General features: G+C 54.3%; 2 protein-coding genes across 3 annotated transcripts; both read left to right on the top strand.

The window, feature by feature from the left end:
- The first annotated feature begins 1679 nt into the window (after positions 1 to 1679).
- LOC308061078 (fibrinogen-like protein 1-like protein) lies at positions 1680 to 7111 on the top strand. The gene is made up of 3 exons (XM_080380625.1): positions 1680 to 1874; positions 3943 to 4005; positions 5112 to 7111. The coding sequence occupies exons 1-3, from the start codon at positions 1691 to 1693 to the stop codon at positions 5738 to 5740; spliced, it is 876 nt and encodes a 291-aa protein (XP_080236751.1). The 5' UTR covers positions 1680 to 1690; the 3' UTR covers positions 5741 to 7111.
- A 1726-nt stretch (positions 7112 to 8837) lies between these two features.
- Positions 8838 to 18804, top strand: VPS37D (VPS37D subunit of ESCRT-I). Of its 2 annotated transcripts, none has more exons than XM_080380500.1 (4): positions 8838 to 9117; positions 9986 to 10157; positions 10500 to 10603; positions 10790 to 18804. In XM_080380500.1, exons 1-4 carry the CDS (start codon positions 8995 to 8997, stop codon positions 11276 to 11278), a joined length of 888 nt encoding a protein of 295 aa, XP_080236626.1. In that variant the 5' UTR covers positions 8838 to 8994; the 3' UTR covers positions 11279 to 18804. The 2 variants fall into 2 exon arrangements, with proteins under 2 accessions (XP_080236626.1, XP_080236625.1); XM_080380499.1 differs by having other exon boundaries at positions 8961 to 9117; positions 10521 to 10603.
- Positions 18805 to 18812: the final 8 nt, after the last annotated feature.

The raw sequence follows: 18812 nt of genomic DNA, 5'->3' as shown, positions 1-18812 counted from the left end.
TGCCACAGGTCCCTGCAGAGACGACATGGGTGAGTGTGGGATGGGATGGGATGGGATGGGATGGGATGGGATGGGATGGGATGGGATGGGAGGAAATGGCACCACTTCAGGTGGCTGTGGGTCACGGGGCGTCCTGGCACTTGGTCTTCTGCAGGGCTCCCTGTCTGCACAGCCCAGGCATACCCGTGCGAAGTCCATTACATTGTTGGGGCTCACTGTGCCCTAGGCTGGGACCTGGAGCAGGAACCTGCATGTTCTGCTATTTTCAGGCTGTGTCAGTGTAGCCCTGGGGTGCCAGATATCCCATTTTACAAGCCTCATAGTTACAAAACAGTCTTTGTAATTTTCAGTTCTTCAGGAAAAGTATTAAATACTCTAGAAAAGAAAAGGCGTTTCTTAGATATTCTTTCTTAAGGAGTGATATTCAACAGGTATCAGGATCTGAGAGTTAGACACCCAAAAGCATACTGCTGTATCCAGAAGAACACCCAGGAGAGGCTGATGCCACCCCAGCATCTCCTTCCAACCCAGACTTTTCATGACAATTTCATGGGGGAATGGACCAGCAGTGGAGGGAACATTGCTTCTCTGGTGGCCTAAAGAAGACATGTTTTTAAACATGCCTCTAAACACAAGTGTACCAAGACACTAAATGTTATGTAGGAATTGAGATGCAAGTCAGTTGGACTGAAGGGTGTTTAAAAGACCTTTGGTGTAAAACTGTAACCAGCACAAATGACTGAGATTGCTCTGAGCATTCCCAGAAAGGGGTGCTTGTCTCTAGAGCGGCTGCAATTGCACACAGCAGTCCCATGCTGGCATCATCGATCATTTTCCTTCTCAGTCAGGTACGTGGGTACCAAACCCAGGTATCCCAGGGCAGAGCAATAGGTTTGGCTCTGCTCCTTTTCAAATGATGGAGGGATCACATTGGTAATCTGCCAGGGTGAGCTGCATCTATCCTATCACGAACAGATTTCCCCGTGGGCAGGTGTCTCCACAGTGCCCCACTCTCTAGGAATCATGATAAACTTTCTATTCTTTTATTTAGATTTAATATTGCAAAAATGTGCTGTTTTCCCTAGCTGCTCTGAACAAGGACAAACCAGAGCAGCTGGCTACATATGGAAGTTTTGGAGTAACCATATAACCATGTAAAAGACGTCATTTGCACCAGGCAGGCTGTAATTGCTGAAAGTTTGTGCTGCCACTCTCAGCCATGCTGCTCTCGTGCAGAGCAGAGAAATACACACAGCCCTGCCTGGGGCTTGTTCCCACCCGGACAGCTGGGTTCTCACTGACCACAAACCTGCACCGGAGGCAGGTGTAGTCCCAGCTCAGACCCTGTGAGTGTGTCATGGGAGCATGGTGAGAGCTGGGAGGAAAGGGGATTCCTCCCCCCATGCTCACCCTGCTTCTCAACTCCAGCCCTGAGAGTTGGATTTTACAGCAATTTCTGATTACGGTCACCTTGGGTGTGGACAAGGTTTTCACAATTCTTCTGTCTCAAAAATCACTAACAGCAGGTACCACTGCTAATGACTCCGGCCAATATGATAGCTCACCTAAATGAGTGAATTGGGGCTTACAGCTCCAAGAGGGAGCTCTACACATAAATAATTTTATTTTCCTATTTTACTCTGTAAGTAAAGGATTCAGATGGGATTCATGGCCTTCTAATGGAAAAGTTATGATCTCTTTCTTCTTTTTCCAATCTCTTCCCATTTCAGCTAGCCAGCGCCTTTGTCTCCTGCCCTTCACCTGCCTGCTGACTCTGGCAGCATCTCTTCCTGTCCTTGACATACAAAACTTCTATCTCTTCAATGGCACACTGGAGGATATCATGAACATTCCCTTAGAGTCCTCCCAGCCTGGTAAGTATACCACTACAACAGGGAGAGGCAAACAAGGTGACATTCCGTCAGTTTCTACACAGACCACCTCGCGAGCCTAACTACACCCCTGTAACACAGAGGAAGGACTAAATAATGGTCTAAGTGTGGGCAATGTCAATGCAACGTAGGCCTTCTTACTGGAACAAGAATCATCTCAGAGTCCTCCTCTGCTTGCTGCCTGTCTCTTCTCCTGTCTGGCATGAAGTCTTCTGTCCATAAGTGAGTCCAATAGTCCAAATCCCAGAGCTCACAGGTTCCCAGGGGAAGTGACAGGTTCAGGCTCATTAGCAGAAAGACCAAGCCAAAGGTGTTGTAAGCTGTGGGCTCTTTATTGGAGAAGCAGTGCTAAAGATGTTAAGGCGATCACAGTGTGTTTTGAGCACATGGAGAACAGTAGCCACCACTGGAAAGTACAAGGCCAGTGGAGAGCTGACTTTGAAAGAGAAATGAATACAAAGAGGAACTAAATGAAGTTAATACAAAGAGTCTAAGCAGTGGCACTGACAGAGCAATCAGCCCAAAGATGTCACAGAACAGCCTACAAATACCAGAGTATATTGGAGCAATGAGGAAGCCTCCACAAAATGCTCCTGGAATAAAACCAGGGGCTATGGGTTGGACATGACGTGACAGAAAGAGCTGGTCACCTTCCAAGGGAGGAGGAAATGTTCTTGGAATAAGAGCTCAAGGACCAGGTGCTGGTTTCACATCGACCTTCACTGCAAAGGTCAGCTGCCCCAAAACCACCAACACAGGGAGCTCCCGTGACTGAGGCAAGAGCTCAGGCTTCACCAAGAACTGCAAGTCTGAGTAGAGAAAAATGGGGTGTTCTCTGGGCTTCACACTCATTTCTCACCCAGATCACTGGCAGGGTGCTCTGAAAACATGAGCACCATGAATGCAAGATGGGTAAGCAGAGCAGCATGCCCGACAAGACAAACTAATACTGAGGAGTTTTGACTTGTGGAGGAGTGCTGCCAAATGGATGGGAAGTGAAGGCAGAAAGGAGCAGGAGCAGATTGTGGCTCGCAGAAAGAACGTGAGTGAACAGCTTTGTATGGCTGTAGTAAAATTAAATACTGTGGTAGGAAAGTCCTCTAGACCATGCTACATGAGTGTTTCCCAGTCCAGACAGGGTCTGGCCAACCACCACGTTCACTGGTGGACTTCAAAACACATTTAGAGAGAGTCAAAAGGAAAGGGTTCAAAAATCTGGCAGGAGACTGTGTCAAGGAAGGCTGAAGAACTGAATGTCCCACCATCAGAAGACCATGAAGGAGGAAGTGATATCAATATTACTGTGTCTGCAGGAAAAAGTATACTCTGGGTGTAGTAAAAGAAGGAATGGGCTTATACACGGTGCAAGAGACTTAAGTCAGACACTTCATAAAGGAGGGGCTAGGAAAGCACCAGCTGAGAGTAGAAGTGGGGAGCAGGTATTTGAGGATGTCACAGACCAGCAGTGGCAGGGTGAGGCAACTGTTTCAAAGAGAGGACAGGAATGGCTTTTGTGATTCCATAAGCCTGTGTTCATTCCCCTGTTTTAATAGCCATCAGTGGATACACAGAAGATACCCCTGCAACAGAATTGCATTAATTCACTCTAAAACACCCTCTCTTCCAGCAACACCCTTGTAATTCCTTTCTGACCCAGCTGAGCAGAGCCCCTCTCCCAGCTCCTGACAACTGCCTGCACTGGTTTTCCTGTGTCTGCTCTCACATTTCTTCCCCCTTTAATTCCTCTTCTTCCTGAGTCACTTCCTAACTGCTTCTACTGCACTTTAACAACCATCTTTCCAGTGTTGCCACCACCATTTGGGGGTCTTTTTCCTACACAGTGTGCCCAAATCCTTCTCACCAAGGATCTGCCCCTTTCTAACACCATGTGAATTACCCCAAACTACCAACCGGCTGATATCTGAAATGGCCAAGTCCCTCTGTAACTAGAAGCAACAACAGAAAAACAGGAGGATCGCCTCTCCCAGCAGGCATTTGACATGTCTACTCTCAATACTCACTCCTGTCTCCTCTGTTCTTGTTAATTCAGATCATGGTGGCAATCATGTTCGACAGGTCAGAGACATTGCCCCCCACCCACCGGCAGGCCATGGTAAGTGTTTTCTCAAGGAGTACATCTGCTCATAAGTTTTCCCCATTGCTGGGCTCACGAAGAGCTCTCAGCCATTTTATCCCATGTCCTACACGTGCACTGTCTCCTCCCAGGAAAAGTGTTGGTTATCGGATAGGCTGCAGAGATGCCACAGCTCAGGCTCTCAGGGGGATTCTATTACCAGCCACGTCCTGGACTCAGTGCTTGATGAGGAGCTTAAGCATGGGGAATTGTCCACCTAAAGATCTAAACCAGAAACGATGATCCATTATTAGCCATTGGGAAGCTGTGATTTTTTATTTTTCTATTTTCACCATACAGGTGATGATAAGACTGGGTAAGACAGGGACTGACCATGTTACTGAAGTGATTGAGTCAACATTAGCCCATAGGACCACAAGATAGGTCCTATCTGGGTAGGAATAACCAATAGCACAGGTACTGGGAGTGGAGCAAGTCCCTTCACAGTAGTGTGTAGGTGCATTCAGCTGTTTGTTGTATAAGAAGCTGACACTCTGGAGCATGGAAAGGCCATAATCAAATCAAACAAGTCAGGAAGTCTCTAAAAAGCTACTTGGGTAAGCCCAGAGAAAACTGATGGATTTGCCCTATTGAGATCACAAGGACTGATTTAATTATTAGCAATATGGATGTCTTGGTCACACTCTCGCCAGGGTATTTGAGATTACTATAAAGATCTAAAGCTCCATGCTGTAAGAGCCAATGGCTTTATAACCCAGATTTGCATTTTCCTGTGTGGTGACACATCACCTGCGTGCTACAGGCAAATCACCGCATCACTGCAAGACTGAGCTCAAACTGGGCTAAGGTGCATTGGTGTGCTGGGTGGAGGAAATGTCTCGTTTGGTCTCACCAGTCCAAGACATTTTGGCAGTGTGCCTCCATCGGTTTGAATCCTGATTGGGAAGATACGAGACTCAACTCTTACATTGATCATTTCAAGATCTGATTTACTCCTGTGAGCACATGGCAGGAATACAGCCCAAGAATGCGTGTGCAAAAGAATATAGGCATAAAAGAAACATCAGGTGCTTTCAGTGTTTCATCGCATCGGATTTAATAACCATCTCTGTTCCCTGCCCCAGGATGGCCCAAGGACTGCAGCGAGATCCCTGCTGGCAGCCGCAGCGGTGTCTACATCATCCAGCCAAAAGGGCTCCACCACCTTGTGGTGTACTGTGAAATGAATGTGACACATGGGGGCTGGACGGTCATCCAAAGGAACCAGAAAGACACATCAGTCACCTGGGCTGAGTCCTGGAGCACCTACAAGTACGGCTTTGGGAATGTGCGCAGTGAGTACTGGCTGGGCACTGAGTACATCTATCAGATCGCCAAGCAGAAGGTCTACCAGGTCAGGTTTATCATCCAGGACTCTACAGACAACATCAGTTTCGCAGACTACAACCTCTTCAGCCTGGAAGATGAGTCCCATGGCTACCGGCTGAGGCTGGGCTCCTATACAGGGACAGCGGGGGATGCCATGACCTCAGACAATCCCAAGACCATGCACGACAACATGAAGTTCTCCACAAAGGATCGGGATCAGGACACTTACAGTAAAAACTGTGCCTACAGCTATGAGGGTGGGTGGTGGTACTCTGCATGCTATTCTGTACGGGTGAATTTCAAGGGTGGTATGACATGGGGCAACCTGTGCAAAGGGAACTGCAAATCCTCCCTTATCCTCATCAAACCAGCTCCATATTGTTAGTGCTTCTTCCCCCTCTTGTCCACACTGGACACCGCAAAGGCTCCACACGGCCAAACAGCTTGAGCCTTTCAGGAGCAGAGAGAGAAGCCCAAGGGTAGTGGGGTTTTAGTGAAATGCTATTTTCCACTTCCCCTCTCTGGTGCAGGCTCCCCCTCTGCTCAGCTCTTTCCCCCTCTGCTTGCCAATGATTACTTTTTATTATGTTCAAAATCAAGAATAAAAAAATCACTTGTGAAATTTGTGGATTCCACATGTACCTTCCTTGTGGGAGGAAGACACTCATCCCTGGAGTGACTTTCCATCAGAGTTTCTTAGCACCTCCAGAACTGACAGCAAGCAAAAAAGCTACATGTCACAAATTTCCATATACTCTGTGCATCTCTGCAGTGCGTTGTAAAGCATCCCAATAAATTTGCTCCCTTGAGCTCATTCTCCATTAATGAATGTCTGTTCTGTATCTCTGATGTGTTCCAACTGAGACCCAAGAAATCCCATGTCAGGTGCTATGACTGGTGTCTTGGGGCACATGGAGGGAAAAAGCCTCAAGTGGTTCTCACAGGAATGAATGTAAGAAAATTAAATCTAGTTTCACTAAGATAAAGGACCTGTGATCTGTACAGGATGGTTCAGAAGGTATCTGTCACATGGGAGAACTCTTCCTATGTCATCATCACATTCACAGTCCAGGGCCAAAAGCTGTGCCAATGTCCTGGTGCCCAACTCCTGCTCCTGCTGGGAGGCTGCAGCTGCCAGGAGCTGTTCCTGGCTACATGTCTGTCTGTCAAGTCTTGCTCTGATCCTGCAGAAATGTGATTTCAAAGCCATCAGCAGATCTGTCTGCTGTGACTGTGAAGCAGTGAACTTAAATCGAAGCAAAAGCAAAGCAGGTCAGGCGTTAGGAGGCACTTGAATTAGGAGACACTTACGAGGGAAGAGCTCATTACTGGAACCAGCTCACCATAGTCAAGTTTCTGAGACCAATTTAGATGAACATTTGCCAGGAAAAGTGCAGACAGAGCTAATGCTGTGAGGCTGCAGGACAAGGCCCCTACAGCTCCTCCATCCCACAGCACCCTGGCACTGCCAGGACAGACCGTTCGAGAAGCACTTTCACCTTCACAAACCATTTCTGGCTTTATCTTGGAGCAACACCAGTCAGTTCTGCTTCCAAGACCAGTTGCTAAGGGAAAACCCAGCCCTCATCTGCAAACTACAGGGCACAGTGTGCCCTTGAAACCATCCAGAAAGATTTGAGAAATTAGAAAATACTGAAAGAAATGAGCAGTGGAGGATCTCTGAGCCAGGAAGCACCTTACACTGCTCCAGAGAACTGCCCTCAGCACTACAGAGCATTGGGGGCGGGGGGGGTGGGGGGGGTGGGGGGCACTGCACCTCAGGATGTCTGAGGGAAGAGCTCAGGGCTATTTCTGCTGAAAACAGCCCTCAGGTGAAGCAGGCTGCACTCACTTTCCTGAGAGCCTCCAGCACCAGGAGCTGAGCCCCACCAAACCAGAGTGCAGAGTGGGACCTCAGACCACAGCCTGGTCCTGCCTTGCAGTGGGCACCACATCACAGGGAGGGGAGGCCCAGGGCAGCTCCAGAATGGACTTGACGTTGGCTGGAAGACAGGCTCTCCCGCAGCAGGGGTATGAGATGGTAGCAGCATGTGGAAGATGGCTGTCAGGAAGGTGCCCCCACCCCACTCCCTGGTGCCCCCAGAATGGATTTGGCTTCCACAGTCAGCAGGCTCAATGCCATCAGGTGGCACTGGGCAGACTGTGAAATGACACTGGTGCTGCTCCTGGGCCTCTGAGCTTTCCAAGTGACAGGCAAAATTGGAGTTTCATTTGCACCACCAGACTGAGGAGTAAATGATCCTCATCCCAGCAGTGTTTTCTTCTGCTAGGGCTCTCCAAAGGCAGTGGAGAGACACAGGCCAGCAGGTGTAGGAGAGCATCCCGTCCTCACAGTACAACAGGACTGGCACCCACCAGCTCAGGAGGATGGGCTCACTGGGTGGGTGTCTCTGCGTTGCTGTCTTGTCCCTCCACCACAGCACATCCCAGTGTACAGGTTCTCATCTCTCCTACAACAACACCAGGCTTCACACAGCCCCTGAGCCCAAGCTACCCCATCCAAATGCTTCTTCAATCCCGCTGGGCTCTTGGCCACCCAACAGCAGTGACCTCCAGCCCCCAGCAGCTCCCTGACAGCTTCCCCTCATCCTGCTTCAGCAGGCAGTGTTGGTGTCAAGTCAAGCAGCAGATGTTAAATGCCATCTCCCACCAGGTATTTCCTCCATGGAAATGTCCTGGCCCGGACAGAGCCATCCCCACTCTGGCAGCAGTGCACGGCTCTTCCTGCAGCTGCGGGCTTTCACTAAGGTAAAACTCCCATGGAAAGCAATCCCCACTTCCCAGGAGGTCCTGCTTTGCTACTTTTCCCCAGCTTCTCCACCACATTTTAGTTATAGAGTAAGAGCAGGACAAAGATATAAAGAGCGTTTCCAGCACAGAGATGTCCTGAAGTGGCACTGATAGTCCTCGGGCAGGTTTATGCTCTCCGAATTTTTCTTTCAGGCCCCTGAATCCCTGTGAATATTTAGTGACCACAACACCCTGCATGGAGCAGTTTCTCACAGGTAGAGGGGCAGCGTTCCCACCTCTCCCTTCCCCAGGGGATCAAGGGGACCCGCCCAGAGCTGGCAGTGACAGGTGCCTCTTTGCTCTCTCTCTCCTGAGCCGATGGGTACAGCAGTGCCAGGATGTCCACAGGATGCACAAGTGCAGTGCCGTGAAGTCCAGGGTGAGGCCAATGCAGTGAGAAGTGGGATGCACACAGTGTGGTGCAGCACAGGGCACACATGGTGCAATGCAGGCTGCACGCGGTGCAGTGCAGGACGCACACAGCGGGGTGTGATGCAGGAGACACACAGCAGGGTGCAATACAAGATGACACAGCAGGGTGCGATGCAGGATACTACACAGTGCAGGATGCACACAGCAGGGTGGGTGCAGGACGACACAGCGAGGCGCAGGATGCACACAGTGCAGTGCAGGATGCACACAGCGAGGCGCAGGATGCACGCAGTGCAGTGCAGGATGCACACAGCGGGGTGCACAGCCGGAGCGCTTTGTGCTCGGCTCCGGCGCCTTTAAGGGCGGCGGGGGCGGGGCGGGGCGCGGCAGGGGCGGGGCGGGGCGCGGCTCCCGGCGGCGGGGGCGTCCCGGCCTGTGCTCGTCGTGCCCCGGCCCATGTCCCGGCCCCCGGCGCCGCCCGGCTCCCCGCGCCGCTTCGGGGCGCTCAGCACCGCGCAGCTCCGCGCCCTGCTGCAGGACGAGCTCCGGCTGCAGCGCGCCGCCCGCCTCAGCAGGAAGGTACGGCCGGGGGGGTGGTCCCGGAGCCGGGCAGAGCCGTGCAGCGCCCGCGCCCGGCGGGGCTTCCCCGGTACGCGGGATGGAGCCCTGCGCAGCTGCACCCGCCGGCCCCTGGCACCGCTGCTCCTTGGTCCGCCCTTAGTCCCGACACCCCCGCGCCGAGCCCGGGGGCTCCGGAGGGGCAGCGAAACCCTCCGGCCGGGCCGGGGTGGCCGCGGGGAAACCCCAGCTGGAGCGTCCCGGCCGGCGGCGGGCTGGGGACTCGGGGTACCGCTCCAAGCTTCGGCAGCCACCGCCTGCCAAGCAGCCTCGGGCCACCAAAACCCGCCGCGGGGCCACGGCCGCTGCCGTCGTTGCTCCCGCTGCCCCCCGAGGCTGGGGGGGGGGGGGGGGGGGGGGGCGGGGGCGTCGGGGGCTCCCGGCGCTGCGCTGCGGGACGGCGGCGGGTTGTGCCGCCACCAGCCCTAGCCCGGCTCCAGCATCCTGCCCCTGCGCCTCGCACCGCTCTGCTCTGCTCCCCTCCCCGCGCTGTGCGGACACCGAAGGTGGGTGTGCAGCAAGGGAGGGTGTGTGTCTCTCTGCTGACACCCTCATTAGCTAATGAGTCCTCTCCCCTGCAAAGGGGGTTGTGAGGTTTGCCACGGTCAGGGTGAGCTGCCCTGTGGTGTGCACAGCCAGGGTCCAGCCATTGCATCCCCCCCAGGGACACAGCCCCTTTCCAGGCAGAGCAGAGGGATGGGTACAGTGCAGGAGGAGAGGGTTCACCCCTGGACGGAGATGGACCCCCTCCCAGCAGGCTGCCAGCTCGGACCGGTTCTGCCCATTTCTCCCAGTGCTGACACACCACAACCTATTCCCTTCCCCACAGTTTCAGAGTCTGCAGCTGGAGCGGGAGATGTGTTTGGCTTCAAACTGCGCCCTGGCCAGGGTGAACCTCTCCCTGCGCCCGCGGCTGGAGGATGGGAAGGCTTCCCTAGCCATCAAGTATCAGGAGCTGCAGGAGATACGAGAGGCGTGTTGGGAGAAGCAGCAGTGCCTGGGTGAGTGGGGTGCAGCTGATGGGGTGAAGCAGAGCCCAGCATGGTCAGAGCAACCTGTGTTAATACAAGGGCCTGAGTGGGCTCAGCATCCTTGAAATCCCAGGGAAATGGCCCAGCCATGATCAGGAGCAGTTGGGGGGTGATGCTGCCTTCAACATAGCCAGCCCTTGGCCAGGACCGATGCTGCAGTGCGGTACAGGCCTCAGCATGCAGGTGGCTCCAGGGATGTGTTTGGGGGTGTTTTCAGTTGAGGGGGGTGGGGTGGGCAGAGCTGATGGTTGGGGATCGCAAAGACCACAGCTCCATCAGTGGGGAGGCATGCAGGAGAATGTTTGTGGGCAGCCCCATCCCTTCCCAACACAGAAGCGTACCTGAAGAAGTGGAGCCCACAGAGTGCCCTGGGCCAGCTCCAAGCCAAGCTCGATGCCTCTGAGGCAGAGTCGGAGGTGAGTCAGGCAAGACCCCTGTGCTGCTGCCCCTTCCTCTCCTGGGCCCCAGACTAGTCTCCATGCCCTCCGATGTGCTAGACCCTGGAGAAAAGTCCAGGGTCCGGATGGTGCTCAACCATCTGGGCTCCCTCTGTGGTCCCGTGGCTCTCTTGGCTTAACGCTGTCCCACTGCCTGTTCCACAGACACAGGTAGAGCGGTTCCTGGCCCAGGATCTGCCCCTTGATTCCTTTCTGGAGTCCTTCCACCAGAGCCGCACACGCTCCCACATCTGCCAGACGCAGCTGGAGAAACTGCAGGAGCTGCTGCGGAAGGACCAGGTGGGCAGGGACCCTGTGGGCCTCGCGGGGCGCCCAGGTGCCCTGACTAGCCTGGCACCAGCCCGCCTTGCCCCGTTGCGGAGTGGAGTAGCCCCCAAAGCCTTCGATCTCTCTTACGGCTTTGTGCCCACCTTTCTCATCCCCTTGGAGGCCGTTGTGCCCTTTGCCATGCCAGCTGTGCCTCCCAGAAGCCATCTCCCAGCCCTGGAACACCAGCCAGCATCTCCCTGCTCTGAAATCTCCAGCCCAGTCTCACCCCTGCACCTCGTCAGACACGTCCCTTTGCTCAGCCCCCAGCCCTTCTGCAGGCAGCAGCGACTGCAAGACCAGAAGCAGGAGCCTCCACACCGTTAGCAGGGCAGGGACAGGGGATGTCCCCCCCATGCCTCCACAGGGGCTGTGCAGGAACACCCTGGCCAGGGAGCATGTGGGGTGGGCGTGTGGTGTAGACACAGCTCTGAGGGGCTGTGGTGTCTGTTGAGCAGGCACAGGGGTGGGTGCTTACAAGGGATGGAAGTTCTTGGCTGGGGCTGGGGTGGGCTGGGCGCTGTGGCTGGGTAGTGGGTCTTGCCCTTGGGGAGCTGCCGGGGGGAGGTTTCTGCATCCACAGCAAGAGGAACAGTGATGGGAGGTGGGGGAAGGGTGGGAGATAGCAGGGAAGAGGGCCCAGGAGCACTGTGCCATGTGCTTTCTAAATAAAGGCCCTTTTCCACGCCTTGTGTTACTGCTTGGCTTTGGCAATGAACAGGGGGATGGAATAGGCAGGGAGGAAGTGGTGTGGGGGGACACTTGCCAGGCTTGGAAGTGACTGGCAGTCAAGGAGGGTCCTCCAGCCTGGGGAGCCCCCAGATGTTGCACCTGCATTTGGCTCAGCCCATCAATGCCCTGGGAAAGGGAAGAGCCCTGCAAGGGGGGCCAAGAGCTCAGTGAGTGTGCGCTTCCCCCCAGAGAGGTACCAGGGGCCATCTCCCAGCAGTCTGGCCCCACACATGGTGAAGACCTCTGGTAACTGGAGATGCCTCGTGCCAGCAGCCAAGCCCTTGCCCCCATGAAGAGTTATACCTCACAGCCAGCTGGCTTACTCGTGGCTCTGCGACAGCTCTCATCAGCCTGCGTACAGCCCTACGGCGGTTTTAGTACCCATTCCCCATCCACCCTCCCACACTAACCCTGACTTTGGCCACCACTGGAAAAGGCAGCGGGTGGCCTGAGCTCACCCTATTTCATCCCCAGCTCCTCTGTTCCTTTACTTAATTTCATGCAATGGATGATGAGACAAGGCTGGGGCAGACAGCCCAGATTCCTCCAGCTGTAGCCTTCTCAGCACCCTGGGGTACTTGTTCCTTGCTCTGGGGCATCTCTTGTGCTGTTTCTAGCTTTTGATTTGGTTTCAGGCTCTTAACACTTTCAGCCTTGTCTGGTTGTAGCATTTAATTTCTTTCCCGGCTGCCCGCCTGCCTTGCAGCTTGGCACTGTTACACAGACTGCTTAGAAATGACCCAAAGCAGCAAGGGGCCCTGGCTCTGGCTACAAAGCACCCTAAAATACAGACCATTGGCTTAGTGTATGATCACCCGCTCCACCAGAGGGTACCCACCCTTATGCCAAACTCTAGCCCTCACGTGTGGGACTGGGGCCACTCATCCAGTATAACCGGTTAAAACAAGCTTAAGACTAGGATAAATTGGGGACCAGCCACTGCAGCTTTATTGGCAGGCAAGGAGACAGTAGTCACTGCAACATCTGGGTTTCAGAGAACACCTCCTGCTTTCCTGGGTCCCATCAGGCTCAGTTTGGGTGCAGCCTGTCAATAAGGGTACCAGGACACACCTGATTGCCACACTTGGGCTCTGTGGCTTGCCACATGCCAGGAGGAAGAACCATAGTAGGCTGGCAACCACAGCACAAGAGCTTGGTTGGATTCCCGTACCAGTCTCGCAGGGCTAACATAACCAGGAAGACATGAGGACCAAGCAGGAGGACTTAGGAGGCCAGCTGGTCTGTATGAGACCATCTGTGCTGTGTCTGGAGAGGGCTGGGATGCACAGTGTCCTGGAGTCCCCCAGATAGTTGCCCAGGATACCCCAAGGGCTGCCCTAGATTCTGTGGGAGATGACCAGAGCTGTGGGTACAGCATGGGGTTATGGGCCCAAGTGATGTGTGCGTGTTGAGCTATTAGGGCTCTGAGCACGCACACACAAGACAGCAGGGGTGAGGGGAGCAGCTGGGCATAGATAAGCACAAGGCATCCCCCTGGGGATCTGGATGCCTGCCTGGGAGAGGAAGGCCACCTTAGCACTTGGCTCAGGAGGAAATCTCCAGCCAAGGCAATGGCGTGAGGATATGGTGCATGCTGGAGCCCAGAGCCAGGCACCTGTACAGACTGAATGCCAGCCAAAGGCAATGCTAAAGTGTGTCACTGCCCTGCCACATGGGACCTGGTGCAGCACTGGGGCTGGCACTAGTGCACATGACCATGCACAAAGAGTCAAGCCACCCAAACCCAAAACCCAGTCAGGCACAACCAGTGGGTTTCCCCAGCCAGTGCCTGCCTTGCACAGCTCCCCAGGGCTGGGCAGTCCCAGGCGATGCTGTGTGGGTCTGCCACCAGCACCAGGACAAACTTCCCTGGCCCCAGGCAGGTCCTGAGTCACCTTAGGGCAAGGGCAGATGTGGCCTCATGAGCGTGAGCCTTCAAGGCGAGCAGCTGCCTCTCTCCAGCCTGGGGATGGTGGGTGTGTCCCACTGAGGCTGACAGCACTAAAAGTAATGATCCAAAGAACAAAGTGACCTGGACTGCTGTGGTCCTGGCTGGCCTTCTGTCCATAGGAACACTGTAGCACCCCTAGGCGCCTGCCCAGCTCGGGTGGCAGTGGGTAGGCCCTGGCAGCCCCATGGTCCTGCTGGGCTGGCCACCACCCCACTTCAGCTAAGGTACTTTAACCCCTGGGAAGCTGCCAAGCAAGGCAAGCCCCTGCCCTGGGGAGGTTCCTCCAACCCTGGAGGCGGTCCTGTCCAGTTTGGGGCATGTAGTGCCCCAGGCAGGTGGCTGCACCCCCCAGATGCACTGGTCCTGGCAGGGAGCTTACGTACCCTGCACCTCTGGGGAACATGGATGGCAGCACTGCGTGTGTGGTATGGCAGCTCCAGCCCCTTGGGCTGAGGACAAAGTCCTGCATGGGGCACAAGACAGGGACACTGCTAACAGGCAGGAGCTGGCAGCAGCACAGGGTGAGCCCTCTGTGCCCTTCCTTGTCTGCAACGGTGGCTCTCCCTGCCTGCACCAAGCGCTGCCTGCCCTGCAGCACCGTGTCAAGGTGGGGGTCAACGTGCTAGAGGAGGAAGTGTTGCCGCCAGGCGTGCACCTGCATTCATTTCTGCGCTGGCCCGGCTGCCCTGGGGCCGGCTCAGCCCCTCTGCCAGCTGGTGTGCAGCCAAACCCAGGAGGGGCATCTGCCAGCTCTGTGGCCACCCCTGGCCTGGCTTTTCAGAAGCCAGGCTGGGCAAGCAGCAGCCCCCAGCCCAGGAGGGGCAGGGCACCTGTGAGAAGGGGGGCCCCCAGCAGAGGCAGCCCCCAGGAAACTCTTTAAGCTGCAACCCCGGGTCTGTGGGAGATGCAAAACCCCAGGCTGGGGCCAGCCAGCGGGAGGTGATGTCAGGGTGCCCGCAGGGCCTCTTGTGCAGCAGGCACTCCACAGGCAGCAGGACTTGAACAGAGGAAACTCTATGAACAGTTAACTCTATTAACAGAGGAGTCACCCAAGGGGATGCTGTTGAAGGGCGGGGGAGCTGCCCTCCTAGAGCCACCTCGAGGCCAGCAGCACAGAAGTGGGGTGCAGAGCCCTGCCTGCAGATCCCAGGCCAGGTGAGGGCTGGGGCTGTCCCCTCACCTGGCTCCAGGCCAGGCCAGCCCCTCTTGGTGGTGGCGGTGGGGCATGATGGCCATCCCTCCAAGTAGGACCTTGCTCACCCAGCCTGCAGCTCCTTGTCCCTGCCCCTCATGCCCCCAGCCCAGCTGGCACCCCTAAAGACCTGCCAGGAGCCGGGTTTAACCCCTTCCTTCCCAAAGAGCAGCCCGGCTTCCTGAGATGTAGGGAAGAGGCCCTAATGAAACACAGAGACCCTGTGCCCGCAGGCTGCACTACCCAGCAGGTAGGTGAGCAGCTCAGCACCTCAAGCCTGTGGTTATGCTGCTGCCAGCCCACAAGAACAGGCTGGCATAAGATGAGGAATGGGGTCTGCACTGAGCATGCAGCGCCTCAGAACTAGGGCTGTCAGGCTTTATCCAGGCTTGTCTCGGCTTGCCTGGAGCTTTTGTTTGATTTACTTAGTTTGTAACAGCATCTAATTACCAAGTGGCCATTAACTAGTTTGGTTTAGTTTTGCTTCCCTTTTACAAAGGCATGGTGTGATGTCTGTTGTTTCTAATCCAAGGGTGAGAATGAGTAACAAGAAGTTACGCAGAATAAACCCAGGGGTGAAGGTGCAGGGTAGAGCAGTACAGGCCTGGAGGCGTGGGCACAGGGTGATAGCTGAGGCCCCACCAGCAACTCACCCTTGGGCAGTTCCTTACAGTGACACAAATCTAAGAGCTAGCAAAAATTTGCATCAGGGGTAAAAGAGTAAAGGACTAGCACCCAGTGTGCATGCAATACATCACTTACTATAAAGGCAGACATAACATGGAGCTGCACAGCAATAAAGAGAGAGGAGGGGTAGGATGTGCTAGAAAATGTGTAAAAGTGGCCCCAGTGGACTCAAGAGTGGAAGAAGAAATCTCCTTTGTGAACATCACACTCTTCCCAGCAAAGGCCTCAGGATACCAGCTACTCACGGTGACCTCCTCCCCACCTGAAACTGCCATCCTCAGCACCTCGAGGGCATAGGCCAGGGTGTGGGGGGGTGTGCTGTGTAACAGCTGTGACTGCAGTACGTTACTGAGATAAGTCTTGTAGTAACTGGATACATCCTCAAAAGGAGGCAAGGCCCGCAGTACATCTGGGAGTGGAAGCTGTTCCCTGCCATGACCCCTATCCATGGCTGCTTTGCCCACAGCTGAAGGAAGATGGGCTCTGTCACAGAAACAACCCTCTGTGGCTCAGCACCCCCAAGGATCCATCCCTGTTGTCCCTGAGGTGTGAAGACAGCCAAGGCCACAGGTAGCTGCAGAGCTTCACCCTCTGCTGCATGGCTAAGATTCAGCCAAAGGTGCTGAAGCAGTGCACAAGCCCATCCCCCTTGCAGCACGTGTGAAGGAAAGCAAACTCCTCATGGATCTCACTGATCTGCCTGGTGCTTTTCCCTCTCCGAAGACAGCTCTGTAACCCTCTCCAATTGCTCAGCATCCCACTGCTGGGAGCACCGAATAGTCACCTCTCAGCAACAGTACTGCTCAGCCACAGCCATGAGAGGTAGAACACGGGGTTTAAATACAGAGTAGGTCCCTGTGCAGCAAGCCTCACACACCCTATCAGCCCCACTTGGGCCCTGTTTCCTCTCCTTTTCCACTTTGACCTTCTGATCCTGGGGGGCTTGTACAGCTCACGCAAGCCCCTGCTGTCACAGCACTTCTGTCATTGCTAGGCCCTGCTGTGTTTCCCCTAGTAGTTGTGCCACAGGCACTGCACAAGGACTGCGCTCACCTGGCTAAAGGAGAACTGCAAGAAATGCAGCTGCTCCTAGCACCTCTCCATCAGGGAAACAACTAGGGAAAGACAAGAACGGGATGACAATATTGACACGAGAAGACAAAAGGGTAGTAACCTGGTGTGCTGGGAGCTATCAGTCGGTCTGTGCATTTGGACTAGCTTCAGCCACTTTGTGCCTGAGCTCCTGAAATCCTTCCTGGAGCAGAGGAGCATTCAGGCCCAACTAGGGCGAAGGTGACGCTGAGGAGAAGTATACATTGTACCACCCCAAAAGTGACAGGCTGGATGCCCCAAAGCATCCCTCCACACCCTGCATGCCATGCTTCCCCTTCTCTGGCCAAACTCAGCAGCAAAACTGAACGCTACCTGCGGTATGCAAGTACAGAGAGCACAGTGAGTACAGAGGGTATGCCACAAGTGCGCCTGTGTGTCACAGGCAGCACAGAACGGGTCTCCAGCAGGCAGGAGTGAAGTCCACGGTGGCCCAGGGAGGCCATTCCCCACTGACTGCAGGCAGCGTGCCCACCCTTCCCACCACAGCCTCAGGGAAACAGGACACCCCCTCCCCACCCTCTTCCGCAACCTGCTGCAGTCACTATGTGAAACACCAGCCTGTCCCCTACCCTCCATTTTCTCAGCAAGTATGAGGAATATTTACCACCAAAGCCCACCAAAAGAAAGACGTGTCATTTCATCACCAGTTTATAGCTGGATATCTTTAATGTTCAAGATACATCATGAAGCCCTGAGGAAGAAGAGGAAGAACCAGTAATACGAACTGCCCAAACCACCCAATGAAAGTCACATGGATTAACCCGGTTGTGGTGCCTGGGTGCTTCACTCCCCAATTTCAGACACAAACACCAGACACAGAGCAGGAGCATCGGCCCAGCTGGCTTACTGGAGCAACTCTTCCCTGTTCCGGTGTTACAGGACAGAGGGGTGCAGGCAGCACAACAGCTAGCCTGTTCCTCCTGCTCCACGCTGCACCACACCAGACCATCCCTCTGCCAGGAAGCTGGCCCAGGGCTGGGTATGGAGTCTGCCTGGGGGGAACAGCTCCCAGGCCTCAGCACTACATAGATTTAAGAAAGGTCAATCCAGAGGACACCTCGTGTTTGCTAGGGCTGCCTTAAAAACCTGCAAGCTACGATGCCAGGAACTAGAGAGGTGCTCCCTAGTACCCACCACATCCCATGGACATCCCTAGCTTTTCCAGCCTGGAAGCAAATGTTTCCTGCCAAACTCTGCCAGAGAAACTGCCTCTGGTCTTTCAAGTGACTTGGTTTATAGCATGAAAATGCATCGGCATGTGACACAGAACCACAGCTCCAGACACTATCACTCTGTAACCAATGCCCTTGAACGCCAGGTTCCGGCTCTTCACATGCTGACATAATCCCACACAGAGGGATGGACCGACAACCAGAGAGGATCCTGGAAAGCTCTCTGCCCCTGGGCTGAATTTGCTGCAAACATGCAGCAGTCTCCAAAGTCTGTAGCTGGAAGTGGTACAATGCTTTCCAGAAAAGGCAAAAAGCTCTCCTGTACAGCATATACCCTGTACCAATAGACATTACACTCCCTGCCACACTACTGCTCCAGGCTCTGTTCAGTGTTACAGAACTCTGCAACTGGAAAACACGGGGCATTTGCTTTTAACATTTTTGTGCTGTCAGAAGACATAACCCAGGGTCACTGCAGTGAGAGGTGAGGACTTGGCTCCTGCACAGACCACTGCCAGGCAGGCCCAGCAAATCAGTGCAAAATAACGCAAATGAAGTCTATGGCACACTCAGAATTCAGTAAGCTTCACTCACTCCATGTAGTACCAGCATAGCATAGGTGAAACCTTCACCCAAGGTAAGACAGAAGCTCTGAAAGACACATTCTTTAGTTGTTAAAACACTTCAATACTTAAATAAGCAAATACTCTCATGTGCAAATTATGCTTAGATACATGTAAAACAAGTAATGCCACTCAGTGCTCTGAAGTGTACTGCTCCCAGCCACAAAGGCCTGTGCGGGATGGTCATGTGTGAAGTTCCTGGCAAGACCTAGACAGGACAGGCTACTCTCAATACTGAAGTGTTTTGGCAAGCACCTGCAGGTGACGTCACCTGCTGACCAGGACATGAGCCACCATGAGCTCAGGTTTTAGTCTTCTGTGCTGCTGAATCCAATACTTCCATACTTGCCACACAGTGAGGCAAGCCCAGAACAGGGACAGACAAAAGGCA

Source organism: Falco punctatus, assembly GCF_963210335.1.
Source record: "Falco punctatus genome assembly, chromosome: 1".
Lineage (NCBI taxonomy): Eukaryota > Metazoa > Chordata > Aves > Falconiformes > Falconidae > Falco > Falco punctatus.
Note: the sequence above shows the minus strand (reverse complement) of the source record. Positions and strands in the feature narration are given on the sequence as shown.